At 41.3% G+C, this 24,810-nt stretch overlaps 1 protein-coding gene across 1 annotated transcript in view; it reads right to left on the bottom strand.

The window, feature by feature from the left end:
* Window positions 1-24,810, bottom strand: part of SLIT3 (slit guidance ligand 3) — a 534,848-nt gene that overhangs the window by 103,471 nt on the left and 406,567 nt on the right. The window contains exons 21-24 of the mRNA XM_066612910.1: window positions 6,882-6,950; window positions 5,151-5,222; window positions 4,941-5,012; window positions 669-740 (exon numbers count right to left, since the gene is read on the bottom strand). Coding sequence (XP_066469007.1) covers window positions 669-740; window positions 4,941-5,012; window positions 5,151-5,222; window positions 6,882-6,950 — 285 coding nt within the window. The remainder of the gene's footprint in view (window positions 1-668; window positions 741-4,940; window positions 5,013-5,150; window positions 5,223-6,881; window positions 6,951-24,810) is intronic.

Below are 24,810 nucleotides of genomic sequence, written 5' to 3' on the forward strand. Positions count from 1 at the left end.
TTGAGTTTTTAAAGAACCTGTAAGTGCATACCACTGGACCCTAATGATTTCTTACTTTTAATTTGCCTGGGTCTTTAAGCAGCATGTTGGGAAATAAAACGTAACTTGGTGGTTTTAACAATTCAGCAATGGTTGACCATAGGTGGCTTTAATCTTGTCTCTCCTCTTGTCTGCTTTCTTCTGCAAACTTTATCACAGACCATTTTGTGATACAGCCTGGTTAATGTCTTCTCCACAGCAAGGGGGAGAAGTGGGTGAGGGAAACGCCCTGCCACGTGGGTGAAAAATACATTGAAAACTGCTCCTGGGAGAGATCGATTGGAATGTAACAATTCCAAACATAAACGCTGATAAGACCATGCAACTAATTTGCAATCCTGCTGGATTTTGGTTTTATGTTTTCTGAATTATCTGCATTTAAATCTGACATAAGATATTTGAAATTTTTCTAAAGTTCAACATCACTGTAATATATCATTTGTCTTCCACAACTGATTAATGTTTTAAAAGATCATCCATGAAGATGGCCTTCAAATTTGCTGTGAAGGTACAAAATGCACAACAATAATACATATATACATGACTGCAGTGTAAAACAGCTGTACAAATCCTACTTAGCAAAATGATTTGTACAGTATCATTAGTTGATTGAGTATTACAATACTCACAGGTGGGAAAGTGACACAAGATCGTTGAAAGACCCTTCAGGGACACTGGAAATATCATTGCCGTGAAGAGTCCTAGGAAAGGAGTGAAGAACATGATATTGGAACACAGTTCGCACCAAGTACCATGCTAGTTTTAACCACTTTTCAAGACACACAGGATACATGATGGAGGAAACAGAGAACTTTGCCATCAGCCTGTTTTAAAATTAAAATGCCCTGTGTGAGAAGCTTTAAGAAAAAAAAAGGAAAATCACACAGATAAGTCTTAATCTTTAGCAACAAGGTTTGGTAAGAATGCAGAGGGCCCACAACCAAATGCAACAGAAAAAACTGAAGGACAAATCAAAGAGTTACCTACAAATATATCTTTGTGGAAAGGAAGCTAAAGTCTGCAACACTGCACATTAATTCCTTTACATAGAAGGGTTTCAGAACATACCCAGGTGAGAAATTATTTCAAGACTGTTGCCATAAGGGAAATCCAACACATTTAATAAACAGGTTTAACGCAGATGTTATGATGGCAATTGCATAATCTTATTTAAGCAACTGGAGCAGGTTACAAATTCTCTCTCTCTCTCTCTCTCTCTCTCTCTCTCTCTCTCTCTCTCACACACACACACACACACACCTCTGCACCCTCTCTAGTCCAAAGTACAAATTCCAAATGCCAGGTACAACAGCTGTTGCCTGATGTTGGAATTTTTCCATTTACCCATTAACTCAGGATGTGATACCAGTTGCAATCAAGTTCTGGCTTAAGCAGGAACCTTGGTTATTTTATCCATAGGAAAAGTGATCTTCAGCTTGCTTAATTAATCAAAGTTTAAGCAATGACAGCATAACATTTGCAGTGGTCAACAGCATTGTCCTCTTGTTTGGTCTCATTCTCTAGACCACTGGTGCTCAAATTGGTGGGTCATGACCCACCATCGAATGTAAAACATTCCCCCTTAAGGGGAGTGGCACAGAAATGGGCACCCTGGTGGTGCCTCAATGATCATGGCACCGCAGGCACTCAGAGGCTTGTCACCCTACCTTTCGGTAAACTGGAAGTTGCTCCAACCTGCAGACTGGAGCAATAAATTGTATGGGGGAGACACACAGAGAGGACTGTGGGCCTACTGGACCCTCTTCAAGACTTACATTGCCCCCCCAGGTAGGGTGACAAGCCTCTGGGTGCCCGCAGCACCATGATTGCTGTGGAGCAGCCAAGACGTTTGAGAACTGCTGCTCTAGACCATTTTGAATAAATAACATTTTAGTAGTTTAGAGTTTGGCTGCATCAAGAACTGCAAGAGGGAAAGATCTTATCTTGGTTCTAATGAATTATCTCTATTGGAAGCAAAGGTGTTATGCAAGTGCTGCCCATAATGATCAATTATGATGATTAATGCTAGTATCATTTATGCATGATCTACCTCAGGAAATCTTGGGCATAGGCACAACATAAAATGTGCATCCGCTTTTGCTCTGAACAAATTTCAATTTGAGACATACTCAAGCAAAGGTAACAATCTAGTTGTCAATTTATTATTTTTATGTTTTATAGTTGGTGTTTAACAATTTAGCCCAAATCTGACCCAAAAAGGTTCTCTGGAGATATCTGCATACACATACACACACAAGCTAAACACAAAGTTATAAAAAAATTATTTTATATTTATAGGGATAATAATAGGTTATCAGGTCAGTTCTACCCATAGCCATTGGAATTCCACTCCAATTTGTTACGATGCCATGAAAGATATATAACCCAGAAATTTGTGGTAAAAAGTGAAATGCTTCAGTTTCCTTTGGATCAGTTTGTGACTCTGGATCTCCATGGGTAATACAATACATGCTTAATCTATTAACTTTGCATTAACTATGTGATCAATGTACATAATTATGCATTTCATTATATACCGCCTATTTAAATTATCTATATTCAAAACCGTTAAGCATGTCGTAGTGAAGGTCTGCACTCATAGTTTTTGTAGTGTGCCTACTTTTGTTCTATAAATATTTTAAAACTTTTTTACTTTCAATATCATCTTCTATCACAGAATATAAACACAGGTTGACAGCATTGTCTTAATTAAACAGAAACGCACTTGTGAAATCCCATTGAGCTACTCCTAGCAGGACAAACAGTGTGTTTGTAGGACAGCTATGGGTCATTTCACTGCAACAAACCTGTGTTTGTCAGAGAGTATATAGTAAGGAGCTGCAACCAATTCCAACTTCCTGACAGGTGTCCCTTTATGATACCTGCTTTCAAACATCTATTTGTTATACTCAGGCACTTATGTATATGCTAAAAAACAACCCAACATTTAGGCACAAACCTAAAAAAATGAATTGTGTGAAGTGAAACATGGATGCTCAACTGCTGAACCAGGCACACCTTAATGCACCTATAATTACATTTAGTATTCAGGGATGCATTTTGACTAATTTTCCTATCTAATATTGATAGAGTAAATTTGCCAGCAAACAAAACAAACAGGGAAGGAGTGGCTCATGGGCAAAAGAGTCCTGTTACCTGCACATCCAAGCCAGTCAGACAATGAGCTATGTTATCTTTCAAAAAAGAAACCTGAAAACGTGGAAATGGTTTTGCTGATTATTCTGCAACTGAGGTTCTCTTGGGAACACTGATAATAAATAAATGACACTAACAGATTGCATGCTGTCACTTGGAAGCACTTTTCCCCCCAGGAGAATTGATTTTTAATAACAACGTAGATGACATGTGGCGAGGGTTGTAGCTGACACCAGAGTTTTGTAGACCATAATAAATCAAATCAATCTGGAGGTTTCCAAATGTACAGAACTCAGAAAGAAAGACACTCATTCATGCTTCATTTCACTTTTGCACGTTATCTCTCAGAATAAAAGTCTGTTTCAAGATACCATTAAGCAGGTCTTCTAAGCAAGCACCAGCATCTGTATTTATGAAACAAGTCCTTACTCAACATCACATTCTTTGCACCAGTGGAAAACCACATGGAAAATGTATGTAATTTTGATCACTATTTAATGCTTGCATAGTTGAAACAAAAGGTATGTCCCCATTAATCAAACTGTGAAGTAGTAAATTATCTTTTAGATATACACAGACAGTTACATCTTGCTAATTAACACTTTCTGGCATTTGCTTGTATATAAAAGCATTTCTCAGATGATGTGTCCGGCTTCAATATGTTTATATCATGCATGAAGTTCCCCTTAGTGGCAAAACAGATTTCCATAAGGCATCAACAAGTGGCAGACCATGGGCTATATCTGACTGTACACTGTTTCCAGTTGGCCTGCCTTCTCACCAGTGTCTCCTTTCACAGTTCCCTTAATTACCTATTCAGATCCCAGGGTAGATACTGGCATCATGAAAGAAAGACGAAGCAAGGGTGCTTCAGGAGCACATGATTAATACAACCCAGATTCTTCTATCAGTGAACACTCCATAGGCTACCAGACTCTGATCTGGCTAGCTGCAGGAGAGAATGAAGCTGCTGCAAACATAGGTGGCATGCCACCCTCTGTTGCCTACAGCAGCAATTTTCAACCCTTTTCATCTTACTGTCACACTGACAAGGCACTAAAATTGTTAAGGCACACCATCAGTTTTTTGACCATTGACATGGCACACCATGCTGCCAGTGGGTGGCTCACATCCCCCAATGGTCCTACTAATAAATGATGCTCCCCCAAATTTCCACAACACGTCTGCAGAACATTCGCGGCACACCAATGAGCCATGGCACACTGTTTGAAAATCGCTGGCCTATAGTTTCTTCTAACCTCCCAGGACAGGCACGCACAGATCTGGGTGCCAGTCAGTCAGTATGAGACAGGGATGCTTGTTGGAGGAGGTAGAAGACACTGGCCTCATCAAACTTGCACTTTCATGTGGATGGGCTTCTCAGCTATTCTTATTATCAGCTATGTAAAACAGCATATGCCATTTTTATGGTTTCACTGTCACCTGTTACAAAAGATGCTGAAGCATTTAATACAAGTCCTCTTATGAGGAGCCAATTCCTCAGGCATCTTTATAATTAATAATCTTCTGAATGGCTAAACGGATCTGTCTCTGCACAAAAACCAAACATTCACCTGCATCAGTGCTTCCAGACTAGTTTACATCTCAGCACAAGTACATTGAAGCTAATTGTCTGGAAATCTGAACGGTGAGGTAGTGAGACAAGTGAAAGCCATCTGCTTGTTAAAAGTCCCACTGTCATCTACAGCTGAAACTGTAACCCAGATAAAGTGAACAATACTTACAATACTCTAAGAGACTTAAGGCCATTGAATGCATGTACTGGGATACATCGTAATCTGTTGTAGCTTAGGATCCTATGGGATCAAAAAGAAATAGGTTATGTCACTTTGTCACCAGATGACTGAAGCAGAAGCAAAGCCAAATTCATTCACTTAGTCCTTATTTAACGAAACTGACTTTGCACTGAGCAGCAATTACCTCAGAATACTTACAGTGTTGATAGCTGTGTCATATTACTGAAGGTATAATTGGCCAACATGCTGATGCTGTTGTTGCTGAAGTCACTGGAGAAAATTGCATAAGTAAAGGTCACTGGACACACAATCAAAACCATGAACCAAGTTATTTCAAAACAAATGATCAACGAGGACTGATACTGTAAGGCAGGGGCTCTCAAACTTTTAGCATCAGGACCCACTTTTTAGAATGACAATCTGTTTAGGACCCGGAAGAACATAACCGGAAGTGATGTTATGACCAGAAGTAACCTCATCAAGCAAATTAAAATAAACAGTTATAAATAATTAAATTAAAGTGAAACAAATAATTAAACGAGGGGAGATGAGATGGGGAAGCCCCTCCTATATGAACAAGTGCTCTCTGTCACCTGCCTAAAATAACCTTAAATCCCCTCCCCCCCCAAAAAAAAATCAGTAAGATTTTCAGCCCTGCCCAATTTATTTAAGTTCGTATATTTATACCAGTTCAGTGTGATTTGGGATGAAAACAGTTCTAAATCAAGCATGCTTTTTGGGGGGGGGGGGGGCTGACTGAGATTCAAAACTTCCCACTAAACAGCATTAAAACCCCAAAGTGATGGGGAGAGGAAATGAAACTCCATGGGGGGGGGGGAGGAGAGCAGTTTGGAAAAGACAACAACCCTAAAAAAAGTCTTTAAAAGAAAAAAAATTCACCTTACCAACTCAAGCCTTTGTTTTTATTCTTTTTAAGGTGTGCGTGTGGGGGAGGGCTGCCTTCTGGAGCATTTGTTGAGCTCCACTTTCATCAGATCAGGACGCTTCCTCTTTGCCTGACTTTCAACATGAGCTAAGGCATGGTTGCTTACTCATAAATGAGACTTTATAGCTTATTTTCACATTTCACAGGACTCAGTACATTTGTCAGCTTGGAGGGAAGGACTTCCTTCTTGGATATTTTTGGGGGCTATGTTCATCGAATTGGGGCCATTCTGGTGGAGTTGGATTCCCCTTGGCCAGCCCTTTGCAATGGACCAAGACACATTTGCCTACTCATGAATAAACAAGCGATGTGGCTCAGTTTCACTTTCCATAGGGCTCCATGCATTTCCCTTCTGTCAGTTGCAGCTTTGCGACCCACCAACAATCAGGTTACAACCACCAAGTGGGTCACAACCCACAGTTTGAGAAACACTGCTCTAAGGGTATAACAATACTCCAAGAAGATCAAACCAACACCAGCAAAGCAGGGTCTTTTCTTGGAGTGTTCATGCAAAAGCACACTGGTGGGGGGGGGGGGAAGAGAACACCTACCCTGGTGATTTCTAAAAAAAGACTTGAAGTCAATTACAATATAAGACATACCCAATAAATGTATTTTTTTTAAACCAACTTAAATAATACATTCCCAGTAAAAGACTTGACACAATGGCCACCTCATTGTGAATGGAAGATTGGACATTTGCTGTTCCAGGGGCTGCAGCATGGCTGGTTTAGAGGCTCTTAACCTTCTTGGTTAAAGTGATCAGTTACTAATATTTCCCTATTTAAAAGCAGGGCTGAGTATGTGCTTTCTAGTTCCAAAGAGCCTCCTATACTAACAATAATTCCAAGGTCACTCTAGCAACATTTGTGCAAATTTGCCAGTCATAGCTACAATTTTACAGCAACATACAAGATGGCCCCAACAGTATGGAATGGAAGGAATGTTTTTCTTGGATTGGCACCAAATGCTGAGATACTTACATCAGTGTCAAATGCTTGAATATGGAGAGTTCCTTTGGCACAGCAGATAAGTGGTTTCCTTCCAGGTATCTGAAAATAATGTTTTGATTATATGTTATTGATTACTTCTGCAAATATAGAAACAATTAGAATTGTAATAGGGTATGTTATACTTTGTGATCAACTAGTTTATTTTGTCACCATTATGATCAATGGTGGAAGGCCCATAGCCAGGGAGACAGTCCAGGGACAGACTGCACTTGCTGCTGGTGTGGAAGGGATTGTCACTCCCGAATCGGTCTTTTCAGCCACACTAGACGCTGTTCCAGAACCACCATCCAGAGCACGATACCATAGTCTTCCGAGACTGAAGGCTGCCAACAATTATGATCAACTAGTTATGCAACATAATAAGTTGTAAGAATGGGGATGAGCACGTTCATTTGGGTTAAAAAAAAATCCAGGTTGATAAGATCAGAATGAGTATACAGATGGCTATGTGAATCCAGATGTATAACTGAATGACTCCTTGGACAAAAGCCTATTTCTGCAAGCCCAACAATCTTAGTGGATTTGTTACATTTATGTCAACGTATGTTAAGTAAACCCAACACTCTATCACCATACTGCAGTTTATGCAAGAAACAATGTTATTTGGATTTCATGAATATTTCTTTCAGTGCACTTTTAAACACAAGTTATCTCAATTAGTTAAACATGTCGTCACCTTTTTAATTATATTATATTATATTATTATTATTAGAAGTTTTTTTTTTGTTTGTAAAAATATTTGAAAAGCAACATAAGGTATGCTATTAAAAAGAGAAAAAAGTGTAAAGGAGCGACTTCGGTATCCACTGATTTGACTCACCACTGATAGCGGGGTCCACCATGAAATGCCATGTAACAAGGGAACAAAAGCATTAAGATCCAATTTCCTACTTTGTGCTGTTAACCCACACTGATTGTAAGTTTAGCTTTAAAGACCCACTTCTGAGTTTCTTGCCCATCCATTGTTGTGCCAGAATGCAATGGTACAGACGCTGTTCAGTCACTACATGGGATGAATAATGGAATCTAATGCAGGGGTGTCCAAACTTTTTGACAGAAGGGCCACACCATCTCTCTGACACTGTGTCAGGGGCCGGGGAAAAAAAAGATTTAATTTACATTTCGGATTTGAATAAATTTACATAAATGAATATACTGTAGCTGGGACTTATATGAATGAATGAAGGTCTTGCAAAAGCTCAAGGCCTTTAAAAGGCCTTGGACCAGGGGTGCTCAATATGTGGATCACAATCTACCGGTAGATCGCGAGGCAAAATGAGTAGATCGCGGAGTGCTGACCCCCCCTTCAGGTGCCTCTGGGAGGAAACGCCGGGAGTAAGGCCCACTGTACTCAATGGGGCTTACTCCCAGGTAAGTGTGGCTAGGATTGCAGCCTCACAGCCTAATCCTAGGCAGGTCTACTCAGGAGTAAGTCCTATAAGTGTACCCTGAGCCCCACTGAGTATGTGGGGCTCAAGGTACACCAACATACATTGTGCACATAAATGTTATGATGGCGTGAACATTGTAAAAAAAACTCTGGTAGATCTCCGGGCCTTGCTGGGTTTCAAAGTAGCTCTTGAGCCAAAAAAGTGTGAGCACCCCTGCCTTGGACAAAGCAAGGCTGGCCTTTCCTTCACTGCTGCTGCTGCATCACAGATGTGAAACAGCAAGCAGTGAAGGGAGCCCTCATCCCACAGCTCACGCAAGAAGTCGAACAGTCACTCTCATGCTGAGAGCAGTTGCATTGGGCCAGCACGGGCTCCAGCACATCTCTGGAGGGCTAGAGGCTCATTGGATACTGGGGGCTTCCCGTGGGCCAGATTAGGAGTTCCTGAGGGCCGCAAGTGGCTCCCGGGCCGGGGTTTGGGCATCCCTGATCTAATGGAATAATTCCATTCAATTAGATTCCATTATTCACCCCATCAAGTGGCTGAATGTGGTATAGCATGTATACCAATGCATTCTGGGGCAACAACGGAGGAACAAGAAACCTGGAATTGCTTCTTTAAAGCTACTTTTCAACTGATTTGGTATCCACTGACTTTTTTAACCCACTGGGAGTTCCAGAATGAAACTCCAGTAGATAATGAGACATGACCTGTATATATACTGGGTCATATGAAAAGAAAAAAGTGCACACAGAGTGTGGACCTTAAATGGAATCTGTACATCCTGCAGGAATTTTGAAGAGGAGAGGTAGAAAGTGCAAGAACAGGAATTAATATTAATATGATCTGGGGTGCATTAAAATCAGATGTCTGCTATACCAACAACCTGCTTGAATACCCTTCTGCCTCCCTTGCAAACCAATGGACAATATCACCACCATGTTATTCTTGCTTTTCTTTAGATAACAAATACTAAACAGGGGAATCTATTGCAGAAACCTGACATAAACGCCATGATTTAGTCTTCTAGAGATCAAGGTAAAAGTGGGGTAACACCCCCAAATATGTCTTTACAATAAGGAAGGGGTGCCCAAACCCTGGCCTGGGGGCCACTTGCAGCCCTTGGGGACTCCCAATTCGTCCCGTGGGGAGCCCCCAGTCTCCAATGAGCATCTGGCCCTCCAGAGGTTTGCTGGAGCCCGTGCTGGCCCAACACAACTGCTCTTAGCGTGAGGGTAGCTGTTCGTCTTCTCTCATGAGCTGTGGGATGAGGGCTCCCTCCACTGTTTGCTGTTTCACGTCTGTGATGCAGCAGTGGCAGTGAAGGAAAGGCCATCCTTACTTTGTCCAAGGCCTTTAATAGGCCTTGAGCTATTGCAAGACCTTCATTCATTCATATAAGTTCCATCTCTAAGGTTTCATTTATGTAAATTTATTCAAATTTGAAATGTAAATTAAATCTTCCCCCCCCCCAGCCCCTGACACAGTGTCGGAGAGATGATGTGGCCCACCTGCCAAAAAGTTTGGACACCCCTGCTATAAGGTTATACTTAATTAAAGCTACTAAAAAGAACTCCAAATGCTAACTGACCTTATTAGAATTATTTCTGCCCTCTCACTGCAAATTGCTTATGCAGGCAATATTTCAATAACACATCAGAAGCTGACTCAGTCTAGCTGTGCTAATCCATACAACCATTTACTTTAACTACTTAGTAAAAATGTAAAATGAATACACAATATCATGTATAAATAAGGCAGCTTTATTTAAGAAGTTAGATATTGCTGAGGTTATGTTTTAAAATTTACAAAATGCATTATTGCGCAAGGCTGCCTCAGAGGCACAGGAGGAACAGATTGCTAAAATTCTCACGTAAAACTACTTGAGCCTAGTTCTGTACCAAATTCTCAGCCCTCCAATATTTTGAAGCAAAATGTGGAAATGTTACTGGTTATGTAAGCTGACAGGAATGTTCATACAATGAAGGGTTGTTGGCAATGCATATGAAGTTCTTACTCTTTTTTTACTGTGTGAGGTCCAAATGCTTATTTTCAATATAGCACTTCTGTTGTAGAGATGACACCTAGGTGGATGGTGGTGCAGAGCTACATTGTATCTGGGCCTAGGGTCAAAAAGGGGGCCAAAAGGAGTCAAAAAGGGGGACAGGGAATCAAATTCAAAGGGAAGAGGCCCAAATGAAATTTTGTACCCTTTGATAAAATTTATCTCAGGGGCTCTGAACACAATAACCATACCATTTTTGGAAGCTGTATTATATTTATTTTACCTCCGTAGTGATTCAGGATCCAATCTTATCCAGTTTTCCAGTTCTGGTGCAGTTGTGCCAGCGGGGTGTGCACTGTATCCTGTGGTGGCGGGCAGTTACTGGGGCCTCCTCAAGGCCTCCTCAAGGTATGGGAACATGTATTCCCTTACCACAGGGCTGCATTGTGGCTACATTGGAGCTGGGAAGGTGGATAGGATTGGACCCTCAGTTCTTCAGTATACCACTGACATAAATTAGCACTCATATAGCCCTTTTAAAAGAGTAGCAAAACCCAGAAGGATTTCTTCTTTTCTGTACAAGCATACCCTATCACTTCGTGAATTTTCATATCTCTAAACATGTACATCTTTGACAGCTGTGTGCTTCCAGCACTTGGGCGCACATCTACTTTGATGCACAGGGCAAAAATACGAAGTGGGAAAAACATCTCTTTGTCTTTCTCTCCTGTAACAAGGCTATTCCCTCTTTTCAATTCCATACAACTGGCAGTGGATCAATGCTAGCGCAAGCATAGGAAAAAATTAATAAAATGTAGCCTCTGTATATGGGGAACAAATGTACTTCTAAAAAAGACTTCAAATATTACAAAGCTCTTATACTGAAAACATGTTTGTATGATTAAAAAAAACCCTATGCAAATGACATGTGGATTATCACAGCTTTTTAGTACACATGCACAACAAAACAGATGTATCTGCAATCATGGCATAGTATTTGCAGTCATGTGATAACACTGCAAATAATGGTGTGATAACACACATTCAATTTTCATGCTTCACATAAACACTTTCTATATTGGAAATATAGAAAGTTTGGCCTTCATACACAGCTTTATTTCCTAATAATCCATATTAAGAACATAAGAAGAGCCCTGCTGAATCAGGCCCAGGGCCTATCTAGTCTAGCTTCCTGTATCTCGCAGTGGCCCACCAGATGCCTCAGGGTGCACACACAAGACCACAAGATACTTGCATCTCATTATCACCTCCCTGCATCTAGCACTCTATGCTCACACTCCCCAGCGAAGACACCAGATTGCAATTCGGTTTAACTTGTGCTACTTTATTGAACGGAGTGACCCATACTGCATTTACAAAAAAAAATAAGATTCTTGCACATCATGGATGGTTTTTATGAAAGTTTAAAGGCTTCCACACTTCTAATAATTTTTAGGGACCAGAAAACCATTTGAGTTTGCTTGGCAGACCCTGAAAGGGTTTGCAAGAAAGAAAATGAATGTCCCATATTCCAGGATCCAGTTTGATAACTGGTTTATTTTTGATCCCAAAGTTGTCCTCCTCAGTTGATTACAAACTGAACTACATCTTCTAGAAAAACACAAAGTGAGAGGACAATTTAGCAAGGTATTCAGTGTCAGAGCCTAATGATAATAAAAAGGTAAATCCTTTATTATCAAAGGAATAGAAAAGAAAGCTGACATTTACTCAAAAGGTATGAACTTTCAATATGAACAATCCCCCAAAGTGAGATTTACATTTAGAGTAGGTGGGGGGAAAGGATCCAACTTGACTAGGATTAGGTCAAAGAAAGGGATACTAAGTTATTTCTGAATTTTAATTTGTAGACAAAATCAAGTCTAAATGAATAGTTTTATCTTTTCAAGCATGGAGGTCCCTTGGTCTGCTAGATGACTCTGTACAAATCACAGTCTCTGCATATGTATAAAATGGTGAAGCCTTATCAGCAGAATGGTGGTAGTATTCTGAAATGGTACTATGAAGGAGGTGTATGGGGTTTTAAGGGGAATTGGAATTATAAGGGATTATTTAATATATAAGAGGATGATGGGACAGGTTAGGATAAAGTAACTGAGGGAGAGTACTTAACATAGAGGGTAAACATGGGAAAGGAAGCTATGCTTTTGAAGTTAGAACTGCATAGTCAGGCAGAGTGATGGAGTGGAAAAGGTGTGAAGCAGCAGGAAGGGGGAGGAAGAGTTAACTTTGAAGTGGAAAGCAGAAGAAATTCAGAAGGCCAGATGGCCTTGGGAACAAGAAAGGCAGCACCAGGGCCCAGAGATAACACACAGGTGCAATTGATAAGATCATGCTATGGAAGAGAAGTACGTGCAGGGGTTCTGATTGGACTGATGGCAAAAGTGGATCCAAGTGTACGAAGTGTACGACTGAACAGCATAATCAACCATAATCAACCAGCATAAGACACTGTAAGTGTATATAGGCATGCGAGTAGAGTAGAATCAGTTCGCTTTCTTATTTTCCTGTAGCTATGTGTGTACTGACATCTCTAGCTGCCTTTGAGAAGCCCACTAGTTGGGTGGCAATTACTTAAAGTACTAACCTCAGTTATAATAAAGAACTTTTACTCTGATTTTTGGAGTGTGTGTGCTCAGGGGCGGGCTTGGATGACTCAGGAGAACCCAAGGCCTTGTGCGGGCAAGCAGCATGGGAGTTGGGCAGCCCAATCCCTTCACAGGTACACTACCACTTTAGTTTGCAGGATGGTGTGTGCACATGCACATGTTTTAACGCTTCCTGTAAATTGGTTTTTTTTTAATCCCTGCAAATAAAGAGCTAGAACATCAGGAAAAAAAAGTTATATCCCTGCTTGCTCCCCACCTTTTATCAAACTCAGAATAAGAACATAAGAAAAGCCCTGCTCGATCAGACCATAGGCCCACCTAGTCCAGCTTCCAGTATCTCACAATGGCCCACCAGATGCCTTAGGGAGCACACAAGACCACAGGAGACCTGCATCCTGATGCCACTTCCTTGCTTCTGGCATTCTGAGATAAACATTTGTATCTGAAACAAGTCATAAATGCACAATCTTATCTAACTTTCCAGTGCTGATGTAGCTGCAATACAGTCATGGGATAAGTGAACAAACATGATCTTATCTTGAGGAGACCTCTGTGACAGCCCTTCTAGTGACGGATGCTGTGGACACTCCATTGGCACGGCTATATCAGCACTAAAAATCTGGATAGGATTGAGCCCATCAGTTATTGTGACACTTAAAACTCTTATGATTGTATCAAGAGTATATTTTCCTGGGTTGCTTTTTTTTAAAGATTTTTTTTGTTCTATTCCAATATTGTCAAACCCTGGAACATTCAAACTTCCATTTCTGCCTTGTATTTTGTCAAGCTCTCCAGTACCCAAGCCTTTCTCCACAACAACTTTGTTATGATTTTTTATTTTCCCTTTCAAACTGATTTCTAAATCTAGCACAAGCAGAATGTGCAAATAAATAAATAAATAAATAAATAAATAAATGAAAATGTGCATTGCACTAGCACACGCTGCCACAAAGCAGCCTTAAAGCAATTTAAGGCAGCACAAGCTGTCAGCACACCAGCCGGAAGGCTGGAACCTTTCTGCACGCATCAGTGGACATCAGGAGGCTTGCTGAAGCAGGTAAACCTAGCGCAGAGGATGGAATGGGGTGAGAGACAGGGAGGGGTTAGAATGGGACAAGGATGGGCAGAATGGGGATGTGGGGTGGGTACATTGCACCCACTGAATCCAAATCCCCTTCCCGGGCCTGATACACCTGCATGGGTCCACGCCAACTTGAGCCAGTAATATTGCTGATACAGGTTTGAGTTTATGCATAGAGACTGCTGGCACTTACCCCAGGGCAAGGTGGTAAATGTCCCTTACACTGAAAAGACCTCTAGTTGCCAAAACTCCTGTATGGGATGCAGCAGAGGCTGTGCCAGTGCTGTTGCATCACTGTGTGAAGATTTAGGTAGAACTGTTAAAAATCTGTTTCAAGCTCCTAATTTAAACTCTCTCTGGTCTCTCTTCTATTTCAATATGATCATCATCATCTTAAGCAGACTAACTTTGATCCAAAGCAATGTAACTAGCTTCAGAAAGTAGCGTCCATCAACTCACACTGATAATTCCATAGTTCCCTTGATGCAATTCAATATAAGTAAGTGTAAAGTCATGCACATTGGGGCAAAGAATCAAAACTTTACATATAGGCTAATGGGTTCTGAGCTATCTGTGACAGATCAGGAGATCTTGGGGTCCTTGTGGACAACTCGATGAAAGTGTCGACCCAATGTGCAGTGGCAGTGAAGGCCAATTCTATGCTTGGGATCATTAGTAAAGGCATTGAGAATAAGACAGCTAATATTGTAATGCCGTTGTACAAATCGATCGTAAGGCCACACCTGGAATATTGTGTCCAGTTCTGGTCGCCACATCTCAAAAAGGACATAGTGGAGATAGAAAAGGTGCAAAAGAGAGCAACCAAAATGATTACTGGGTTGGGGTACCTTCCCTATGAGGAAAGGCAACAGCGTTTGGGCCTCTTCAGTCTAGAAAAGAGGTGCCTGAGGGGGGACATGATTGAGATACAAAATCATGCAAGGGACGGACAGAGTAGATAGAGAGACACTTTTTCCCTCTCACATAACACCAGAACCAGGGGACATCCACGAAAGCTGAGTGTTGGGAGAGTTAGGATAGACAGAAGAAAATATTTCTTTACTCAGTCTGTGGAACTCTTTGCCACAGGAAGTAGTGATGGCATCTTGCCTGGATGCCTTTAAGAGGGGATCGGACAAATTTCTGGAGGAAAAGTTCATTACAGGTTACTAGTAGGTATGTGCAAGCTCTTGGTTTTAGAGGCAGGCTGCCTCTGATTGCCAGATGCAGGGGAGGGCACCAGGACGCAGGTTGTGTCTGTTGTCTTGTGTGCTCCCCTCAGGCATTTGGTGGGCCACTGTGAGATACAGGAAGCTGGACTAGATGGGCCCTTGGCCTGATCCAGCAGGGCTCTTCTTATGTTCTTAATGTCCTGCATCTGCATGCACATAACAAGAGGCTAAATAATCTCAGGGAGGGCTGGCAAAGGTGAATCATTTGTTAACTGTAGAATCAGGATGACTTGTATATGTGAATGAGCCATCAAAGATTAATCACACAGATAGATACTACATATCATCCAATGTTCACTCTAATGCCGTATTTTACAAGAAAGACATCAAACATATATCAGCAAATGTTGGAGTGATCAAACAGTATACATGCATGTGTAATGAAGTCCTTTGCCATCTGCCATTTTGTCAGTGTTGTAATATCATGATGCTAAAACAAGCTGTGGTAACACATAAATTAAGAAGAGAAACTGCAAATGTGGGTGTTAATTTGGATTAATATGCTGAAATGTTCATCCATTGGTTCAGATCTTAAACAGTCTCAATTAAGTTGCTGCATTAAAAAAAATACAGCAAATGAAGAGTGGTCCACTTGATAATGTTCCTTTCAGTTCTTTATTGCGGAAGATATTTTTTTCTAAAATCAGTGAATCCTTCATTACTTGATGCGTCATTTGATACTGTTGATCATTTGATACTGCTATTCTTCATTTGAAATGCAGTTTAAATTTTATAATGCTGCAGCCATTAAAAAGCATTTTGTACTTTGACCTAATAACTCAAACATAAAACTGAAAAAAAAAAATTTATCTCCAGTGGATTAAAAGAGCTGCTAGAAGTTTTGTCATTTTAAAGAAAGCTAGCAGAGGGTGATGTCAGATTAAGCTTTCTGGGAAATTGTTTGGTTCCTTTCACTGTTAAAGAGGAAATTCTCTCAGTTATAAATTAACAGGTAGCACATAAGGAGCAACTATTCTTCAGAGAACAGAGACATCAGAATCTACAAGCAGACTTCTCCATCACATGTTGCACTTTACAATTATCACTTTGGTCAGCAGCTAAGATACGATAGATAGCAACAACATCAGTCAGCACTCAATTTCCTAGCAATTTTGTAAGCATCTCAATTTTTCCCTTAAAATGTGAGTGAACTAGTTATCTGGATGCAATGAAATTTGGAACGAGAATGTAGCCACTGAGCATGCAAAAATAATTGCTACTGTTCTGAACTCCGGGCTGTTGCAAATGGAGAGAGCACCCTTGTCTCCTTCATTAAGTCATGCAGCAATTTGGGTGGCTGGCAAAGCCTTCAGATTGAGTGGCATATGTATTTGGTTCCAGAGAAAGTAATGAGGACAAAGGAAGCATGCATCTTTCTAGGAAAGGCAAAACAATCTAAATTGTTTTGCCCTTCCTAGGAAGCTCTGAAGGATGGCACAAAACATCACTGATGAGAGCTAACTGCTTCCACACCAGGCATTGGTGAACATCCTGTTGGGTTGTACAGTATCAGACCATACAATTGAATATGCTTTTCAAGGATTAATAATTATATTAATTATTGGTGTCTACTGGTGAAACAATGGAGTTAATATTTAAAGGAATGCGGTCAGACCCTTTTCCTGTTTCTTCTTGGAACTGGCAAGATCTACATAGTCTTCCATGCGTTATTCTTATTCGAATAACGTGTCTTATTCGACAATCAGCAGTTGTGTGTATCTCCCCATCTATCTGCAGCAGCCACTATTATTAATACACAGAAAAGGAACACAGTAGGTTCTGTCAAAATTTGTGTCAAAACTTGGATTCCGTAATTCTACCCACAGAGGGATATAAAATGGTATGACATTTGATCCACAGGGAGAACAATTAAGATCACCCAACAAAGACTTTACCTTTTGCATGGGAATCTCACTTCAAGCATCAACAACCACTATGCACAGAAAATATTTGTACACAGTTCCGTCATGGCTGACTGCTTAATTGATTTTTATTCTTTATTTATGTACCTGTTCTGGGTTTGCTATGATAAAATCCACATTTATGCTTCCACACAGCAATTCTTTAAATGTAAACTTCAGATACATAGAACGACCATTTTAACACATCTCCCATGCATGGTAAAATCATCCTTACTACTTCGCAGATTGATACAGATGACTAAACTACCCAGAGATTAAAGCTTATCCTGGGCTCATCTGTATGATGCTTTCATTTCCAGCAAGGAACTAATATTTTCAGTTTTCTTCTCTAGGTAACAATCTCTCCTGACAAAGATTACTTGCGGGTTATAACTGACAGGTGACTATGAGTGCAATTCAATCTCTCACCATTGACAACGATGTAGACACGCTAAGGATGTGCGTTCATCCAATGGTTGGGGGTGGGAGCATGATGATCAGGAGGCCTAGTGTTCAAGCTGCCACAAAGGGCATTGCACTGCCGGAACACAAGTTCTGACAATGCAAGGCCCAGATAGAACTGGACTGTTTGAGACTTTTTCCATTTTGCAAGCTTTTTTCCCCCCACCAAATATAAAACAGCCCTTTATTTTCTGTATTATAGGACATACGTAACACAAGACTCACAGAGCAGATATACATTAACTCCCTTCCGGCCTATTTGCAGCTTCCTGGTTAAATTTCAAACACCTACTCTATGTGGTCCACTTCCCACTTCTTTGTGGGAAGAAAGACGACATTTGAATTCTAAGAGATCTTCCTGTCTGTGCTCCTGGCAGGGATGAGGTCACTTGAATCTGAGCATCTAATTAATTAAGGGGGAATTAAATAAAAAGGGGGGAACACAGCCCTGTCTGACCCCTTTATTAACTAAAATTGGTTTCGTTAAATGACCACTAGATTAACACCTAATCCTTATGCCAGAATTGCTATATAAGCTGACCATAAGCAACAATAATCGACGATCAATAGATGAAGCTGCAAACTTATCCCATAGGGATTAGATCAGGGGTGTCCAAAGTTTTTGGCAGGAGGGCCACATCATCTCCCTGACATTGTGTCGGGGGCCGGGGAAAAAAAAGAATTAATTTACATTTAAAATTTGAATAAATTTACATAAGTTTACATAAATGAATATATTAAAGATGAACTTGTATGAATGAATGAAGGTCAGGCAATAGCTCAAGGCCTATAAAAGGCCTTGCACAAAGCAAGGCTGGCCTTTCCTTTGCTGCCGCTACTGCATCACAGATGTGAAACAGCAAGCAGTTGAGGAAGCCCTCATCCCACAGCTCACACGAGAGGTCAGACAGTCGCCCTCATGCCGAAAGCAGTTGCGTCGGGCCAGTGAGGGCTCCAGCTAGTCTCTGGAGGGCCAGAGGCTCATTGGAGACTGAGGGCTCCCTGAGGGCCGCATTGGGAGTCCTCAAGGGCCGCAAGTGGCCCCAGGGCCGGGGTTTGGGCACCCCTGGATTAGATCAAAAGCAGTCTTGAAATCAACAAAGGCTGCAAAAAGTCTAGAGCCCCTAGTGGCCAGATGTTTCTCGACAAGGAATTGCAGCACCAAAGTCTGATCGAGGGGTGATCTTCCAGGGCAAAATGCTGCCTGAATATCAGCTATAATGTCTTGAGATTCCATCCAGGCTAATAGCTTATCTCTTAGATGTAAAGCATAGAGTTTGCTAATAACATTTAGCAGGCTAATAGGCCTGTAATTTGAGGGAATTTCATGACTTTCTTTCTTATAAATGGGAACTATAATCGCCCAACCCCAATTTGAAGGCATATTAGCAGTTTCATCGATATATGAAAATAAAGCAGCCAAAGTTGGAGCCCACCAATCCTGGTGTTCTTTAAGCAAATCACTCCTAATAAAATTTTGCCCTGGAGCTTTTCCACTTTTTACTCTCCTGATAAGAGAGACAACCTCCTCACTAGTTACAGGTTCCCATGATGGAAGATCTTCAGCTAATAATTTTGATCTTAAATCTGGACAGGGGGGTTCCTCCGATGCATAAATCCCCTGAAAGTGTTTCACCCATTCTGATGCTGTAATATGATTAGAGGCTCCCGAGGGAGACACTTTCAGTAGTGGATTAATTGTATGCCAGAAAAGAGAAGTATTTTTCTGAATGGTTGCACTAATTAAGTCTTCCCAATTTTTCTTTATGAAGGTTTCCTTCTTAAGTTTGATGGTTTCCTTAAATTGCTTTTTTAAGTTTTTTAGATGCACATAATGAGCCTCCAATTGAGATTCTCTCGCCATAATCAGAGCAGCAGTAACCTTCAGGATCCTACGTTCAAAATCGTACCAATCATAAGATCTACGTCTCAGACTGATACTGTTGCGCGTGTAACTACTTAAAAAAGATTTTAAGGCAGCAACAACATTATTATAATGCGATAAAGGGTCACCCTCCTTAGCTATAATCGCATCCCTAAAGCCTGTTACCCGCTCACAACTCAAAAGCCCCTGAATTTTAACACTGACATGACTGGTCCATTTCACATCTTGTCACAGGACCTGGATGATCAGTAGGGTGATGAATCTCTTTAGACTTAAACTGCCCAGCTGTTGAAAGTTTGAGCGATAAAGGGAGGTGATCACTCTCTGATCTACTAAGTACCCTGAAGTCCAGCAAATCTGGGAGCAATGACCTAGAAATAGCCACATAATCTAGAAGTGAGGGTTTAGCCCCCCTCCAAAAGGAGGGAGCACACAGCCGGGTGATCCTCAGGCCATGAGCCATTAAGAATTATTAGATCTTGCTTTATGCAGCATTGGGCCAAAAATAAGCCCTGACGATTACACCTACAGTCATTTGATACCCGTTTGCACAATGGAGAAGGGTCAGAAAAAGGTGGAGGAAAAGCTCCAAATTTTGTAAAGAGTTCAAAATCATTTCTGCCCATTTTAGCATTAAAATCCCCCAAAATGACCACCTGAGCAGAAGGATGTGCCTCTTGAATCTCCCCAAGATTCTTCTCAAAATTGGTCCATATTTGCCTTAAAGTGACTAAACCCACAAGTGGCGGGAAGTACACATTAACCAAAATTAGGGGACTTGGCTGTAAATTAAGTTTTACCACCAGAGTATAACGGTCAAAAGCAGGCAGGGATTCCACTGCAATAGACAAATTTGTAGAGATCAATGAGAGTAATCCCCCCTTAAGTCTACCCCTTCCCAAACCAGGGACTGCCGGAGTTAAAAAGGCTCTAAAGCCATCTACTTGGGGGGGGGGGAGAGGAGAGCCAGACTTCCTGAAAACATAAAACATCCCATTTCTTGACAAAATCCAAAAAATCAGACTGCCCTAATTTCCCCGCCCACCCCACCACATTCCATGAAACAAGATTATACAAGAAACAAGAAATACATTAGCTGCACTCGGGTCAAATACCCACTGAAGGGGCCTGACTATTTGCAAAAGGAGAGATGGTAAAACTTATATCAGCTGCCACACAGGGATTCGGTACAGGGGACTCAGCCCCCACATTTCTGTATGGAACCCCCTTGGAGACTCTTTGAATCCCAACTGGGCTTGAGCCCAACTTCACAGCTGGATACAAATTTGTAGTATTTGGAGAAGAATGAGTACACTGCGCTGGGCAATCCAAAATTGTCTGGTCATTACCAGATGAAGATTCAACAGCCTCCATAATGTTCAGTTCACTAGAAAGATAACTTTGTTGTGAAACATCAGTTACTGTTATTCCAGGGGTTTGACATCCACTATGTGCAGACAAGAGCGCCCAGCCATGGGCAACAGAAGCAGACTTTACTTCTTCCAAAGTACTCTTTCCAACCTGAGAAGGAAGCAGCAGAGAGGCTGAAGAAAGAGAAGGTGCCACTGACTGTTCTTTAAAGTCCATTAGACACTGTAGATCTGGATGAATGATCTTAGAAGCAGGTGTTTGTTTCACAGCTACATCCATTTCCATCAAATCTTCTGGAGGGGCAGCCTGCTTCTGGAGTAGAGTAGAAACCGATGTATCTTGTATGTTTTCAAAGTCTTGCACCAGTTCCTTCAAAGCTGAGATCAAACGCTCCTGTTCTAACAGAGCTAGCTCTGAAAATGACTCTTTCAGCTGAAGTTCAAATGTGGGGTCCAAAAGTTGAGAGTCCATATGCTCAGAGGTTCTAGGCCTAGTAAGGGAAACCTCTGCCCTAACTATATCGGGATGTCCAACTCCCTGAGATTGGGTAAAAGCAATAATGGGAGGTTCATGATAGACTTTCTTAGGTCGTATTCCAAAACAATATAGAAGAGAAGATAACTTAAAAAGCATTTGAGGTATTATATCCTGGCGAAAAGACAGCAGAATATTTTGCCAATTGGGAGAAGAACTTAACTTGGTCACATTCAGCAGGTCCACTTCGTGCAAATCGCAGCGTAAAAGACTGCTCAGAGAGGATTTTGCTCTGAATTTTGTATGCCACCTGCCATAATTTAACTGGCTTTGAAAAATGGAGAGGGAGATCTTGCAAGGTTGCAGTCTTCTTCTCATCCTCACTTCAGATGTTGAGAAAACAGCAGGAATGTCACCCCCACAGGGAAACCTGTCCCTCACTGTGAGTGCTTTCATCTGCCTACACAAAGCCTCTAACTTGCAGGCCATAGACTGCTGGCCTCTAAAGATAGTATGTAGAGTTTGTGAAAAGAGAGCACATTGTTTACCAAATAAGGCTTTCAGTTCCTTGAGACCTATCAGTTCCAAATTGTCTGTATTAGTAGCTACATTGCACACTGAATTGGGTTTCACTGCCCCCTTAAGTACACAGGGGGATAATGGCGTCTCACTCCTTTCTCCAGGATGACTTGATGTTTGACTCCCTTCTTCTATCTCCTCGACCCCCTCTGAATTTAATTCCACAGTCTTACTCACTTTTACATGATTAAGTGGGCATTCAGATAGCAGCAGCTGTTTAGAAAACCTTGAGGCTGCGTTTCTTTTTCAGGGCGGTTTCCCCGGAGGCAGCTGGGCTGGTTCTCTGTCACTTGCTTCGTTTCTTCATACCAACAGATAAACACTGATTTCTTATCCCCAACAAGGACATTTGCAAACCAAAACACTTGGCCTGCAGACCTACATTCAGAGGTGCCACAGAACAGGATAAGTTATAATAAGGCACACATAAACAGGAGAAGAGAAGTTTTTTAGACGGAGCTCAGGTGAAACAGGTCCTCCCTCTCTGAGACCGAAGCTCCTCCCCGGCCAAAAAGCACATTGTTATACCATCTACTTCAATGAAAATGCCCTCAGGGAGGCTTACTTCTTGATTGTGCAGGTACATGCTGCTGTAACAGAGAGTAGCAGGTACATGCTGCCTCCACTGTAAAAGAAAGGCAAATGCTGCTGCACTTCTATTTAATTGTGATTCTGTAACAACTGACTACAGTAAATCAGGCAAATTATGGTGGTGCAAACAATTATATGGTGGTCAAAAGGTTTTTAAGGACAATAAATGAGTCATCCCCAGTCTTGTCTCATTTTTCCACTGCTACATCAACACTATCCATTTTTGTGACACGTGCTTTGAACACTGCTATCATACTGTACCTGACAGCAGTGATTGCTGCTGTTGCCACAGAAGCATGAACCCAGGATGAAATAACCTGGGTCAGCAACTGCATCAAGGCATTGTCAAAAACTGTGATGCTGCAAACATCAGTACAGGTGTTGCCTCCTGTCTGTGTATATGAGACTGTAACAGTGCCATGTGAACCAGTCAAGCAGTCTACAAATATTTAATATAAGGGCCAGGGACATGCCAGATCAGATATTCCTACATTTATATCTGAAAAAATAAGTTCCATTTCAGGGCCCCTATGGTCAGTTGCCAAAGCTGAAAAAGTTGGAGGCTTGAAATGCCGCAGGCAGAAGATACTGCAATGTTAACTAGGCAAGGACAGAAAGCTAGGATCACATGCATGGCCAATTCAGAATCTTTATACTGCCTGTCAACTACAGACCTGATCTGCATAAGCCTGCACACCCCTCATGCCACAGGAGACTGGTGTTTATACGACACATAGTAGCTCCTTAGACAAGGTTCTGTTCTCAAACTGTGAGATTCCTCCAAGGCTATGCTTGTTGCCCAATAATGATTTATATCTCAGAGAAGTGTTTCCAAAAAGTAGTCAGGAAGTATCCCCTTGGACACAAAGTTAAAGCATGGGTGTTGATCAATAATAACATAGTGTATCCTCTACATTGCCCTGTGGCACACATATCCAGTTCACCACCACTGGAAAAAAAGTACTATTTAAGTATTACTTCAGCATTTGGCTACAGTGAAACTCTACCTGCTGCGGAATGAAATTTTCCATCTGTCTCAGTATCCATTTCAGTGTATGTTATTTAGGACCTGTTGCAGTAAAAGATTTCCTGTTGGATGGATATTTTGAACTTTATATACAGCTCTAATTTACTGGGTTTTGTTAGATGTATGGCAGATTTTTTATTAAAATGAAATGTATAAACATGCATGATTACCTTTTAATAAAAAGCATTTCGGCTGAACATGTTTGTCACATAGCAGATGCGATTTTCCCTTGGCAAATGTAAGTTTATAAATGCAAGTCTCCACAGCATTCATTACAGTGCTACTAAATAAATCCTCCCCTTCATTATTGGAAGTATGTCTGAGTGCCAGATCAGACCAGTGAGAGAGAGAGACTCGTGGGATGCCCAGAAACTCTTGAATACCTTGACTCAGATATCAGGAAAAGCATGCACTGCTAAGCACAGATCCATAGTTACTACTCTAAAGCTGAAGGGGAGCAAAGGTTAGGTATTGGAGATAGACCCCAGCGCGAGAAAGCAGATGTACAATGAAGCATGAGCACACTTTAGGCCTGCTTCCAGCATGAAGTTCAAAAGACTTATCTTGGGAATCACATGTCTCTTTAAGAAAAATGAAATGGAATGCAGAGGTATTACTTTGAAGACGCATGTAAAGCAAGCATTTAAAAACCTTTTGGGAGTCTAGAAATCAATACGGATAATTACCTTCTGACACCTGAAAAAAATGAGTATGAGAGTATAAGGACTGCTGAAATAGTCTTGCAAAATAATAGCTGCTATGGGGTGGGTAGAGAAGCAGCCCCATACAACAGCGCAATCACTAACTCTGACTCAGCACTCAAGACTGAGTGCCCTTCAGACCAAATCTCCATTTCATCAAGCCCATTTCTATCTGGGGCAGTGTTACTAAACCAACTGGAAGAAGGAAAGATTGGAAAAACTATTTAGCCTTATGTCCTGTGCATGAATAGTTGATCCCTGTAGAGGGCTTGTCCTGTGGCAATATAATGGAAGAAAGCAGAATATATGATCCCCTCAAGTGTCTGAACTTGCTCACGCCACAGTGGCAAAGATGGCAACGGAAGAAATACCTTGCCAATCAGGCTAAAGGCCCACCTAGTTCAGCATCCTGCTTCACACAGTGGCCAACCAGCTGCCTCTGGGAAGCACACAAGCAGGAGATCAAGGCATACAGGTGCAACCTATTTATCCACAGATTTTTTTTACCTTCAGATTTGTCTCAAAGCGAATCTGGTGGGGGGAACTTAAAGTCGAACACACCTTTGCCTTCT

The sequence above is a fragment of the Tiliqua scincoides genome, chromosome 2 (assembly GCF_035046505.1).
Source record: "Tiliqua scincoides isolate rTilSci1 chromosome 2, rTilSci1.hap2, whole genome shotgun sequence".
Classification (NCBI taxonomy): Eukaryota; Metazoa; Chordata; class Lepidosauria; order Squamata; family Scincidae; genus Tiliqua; species Tiliqua scincoides.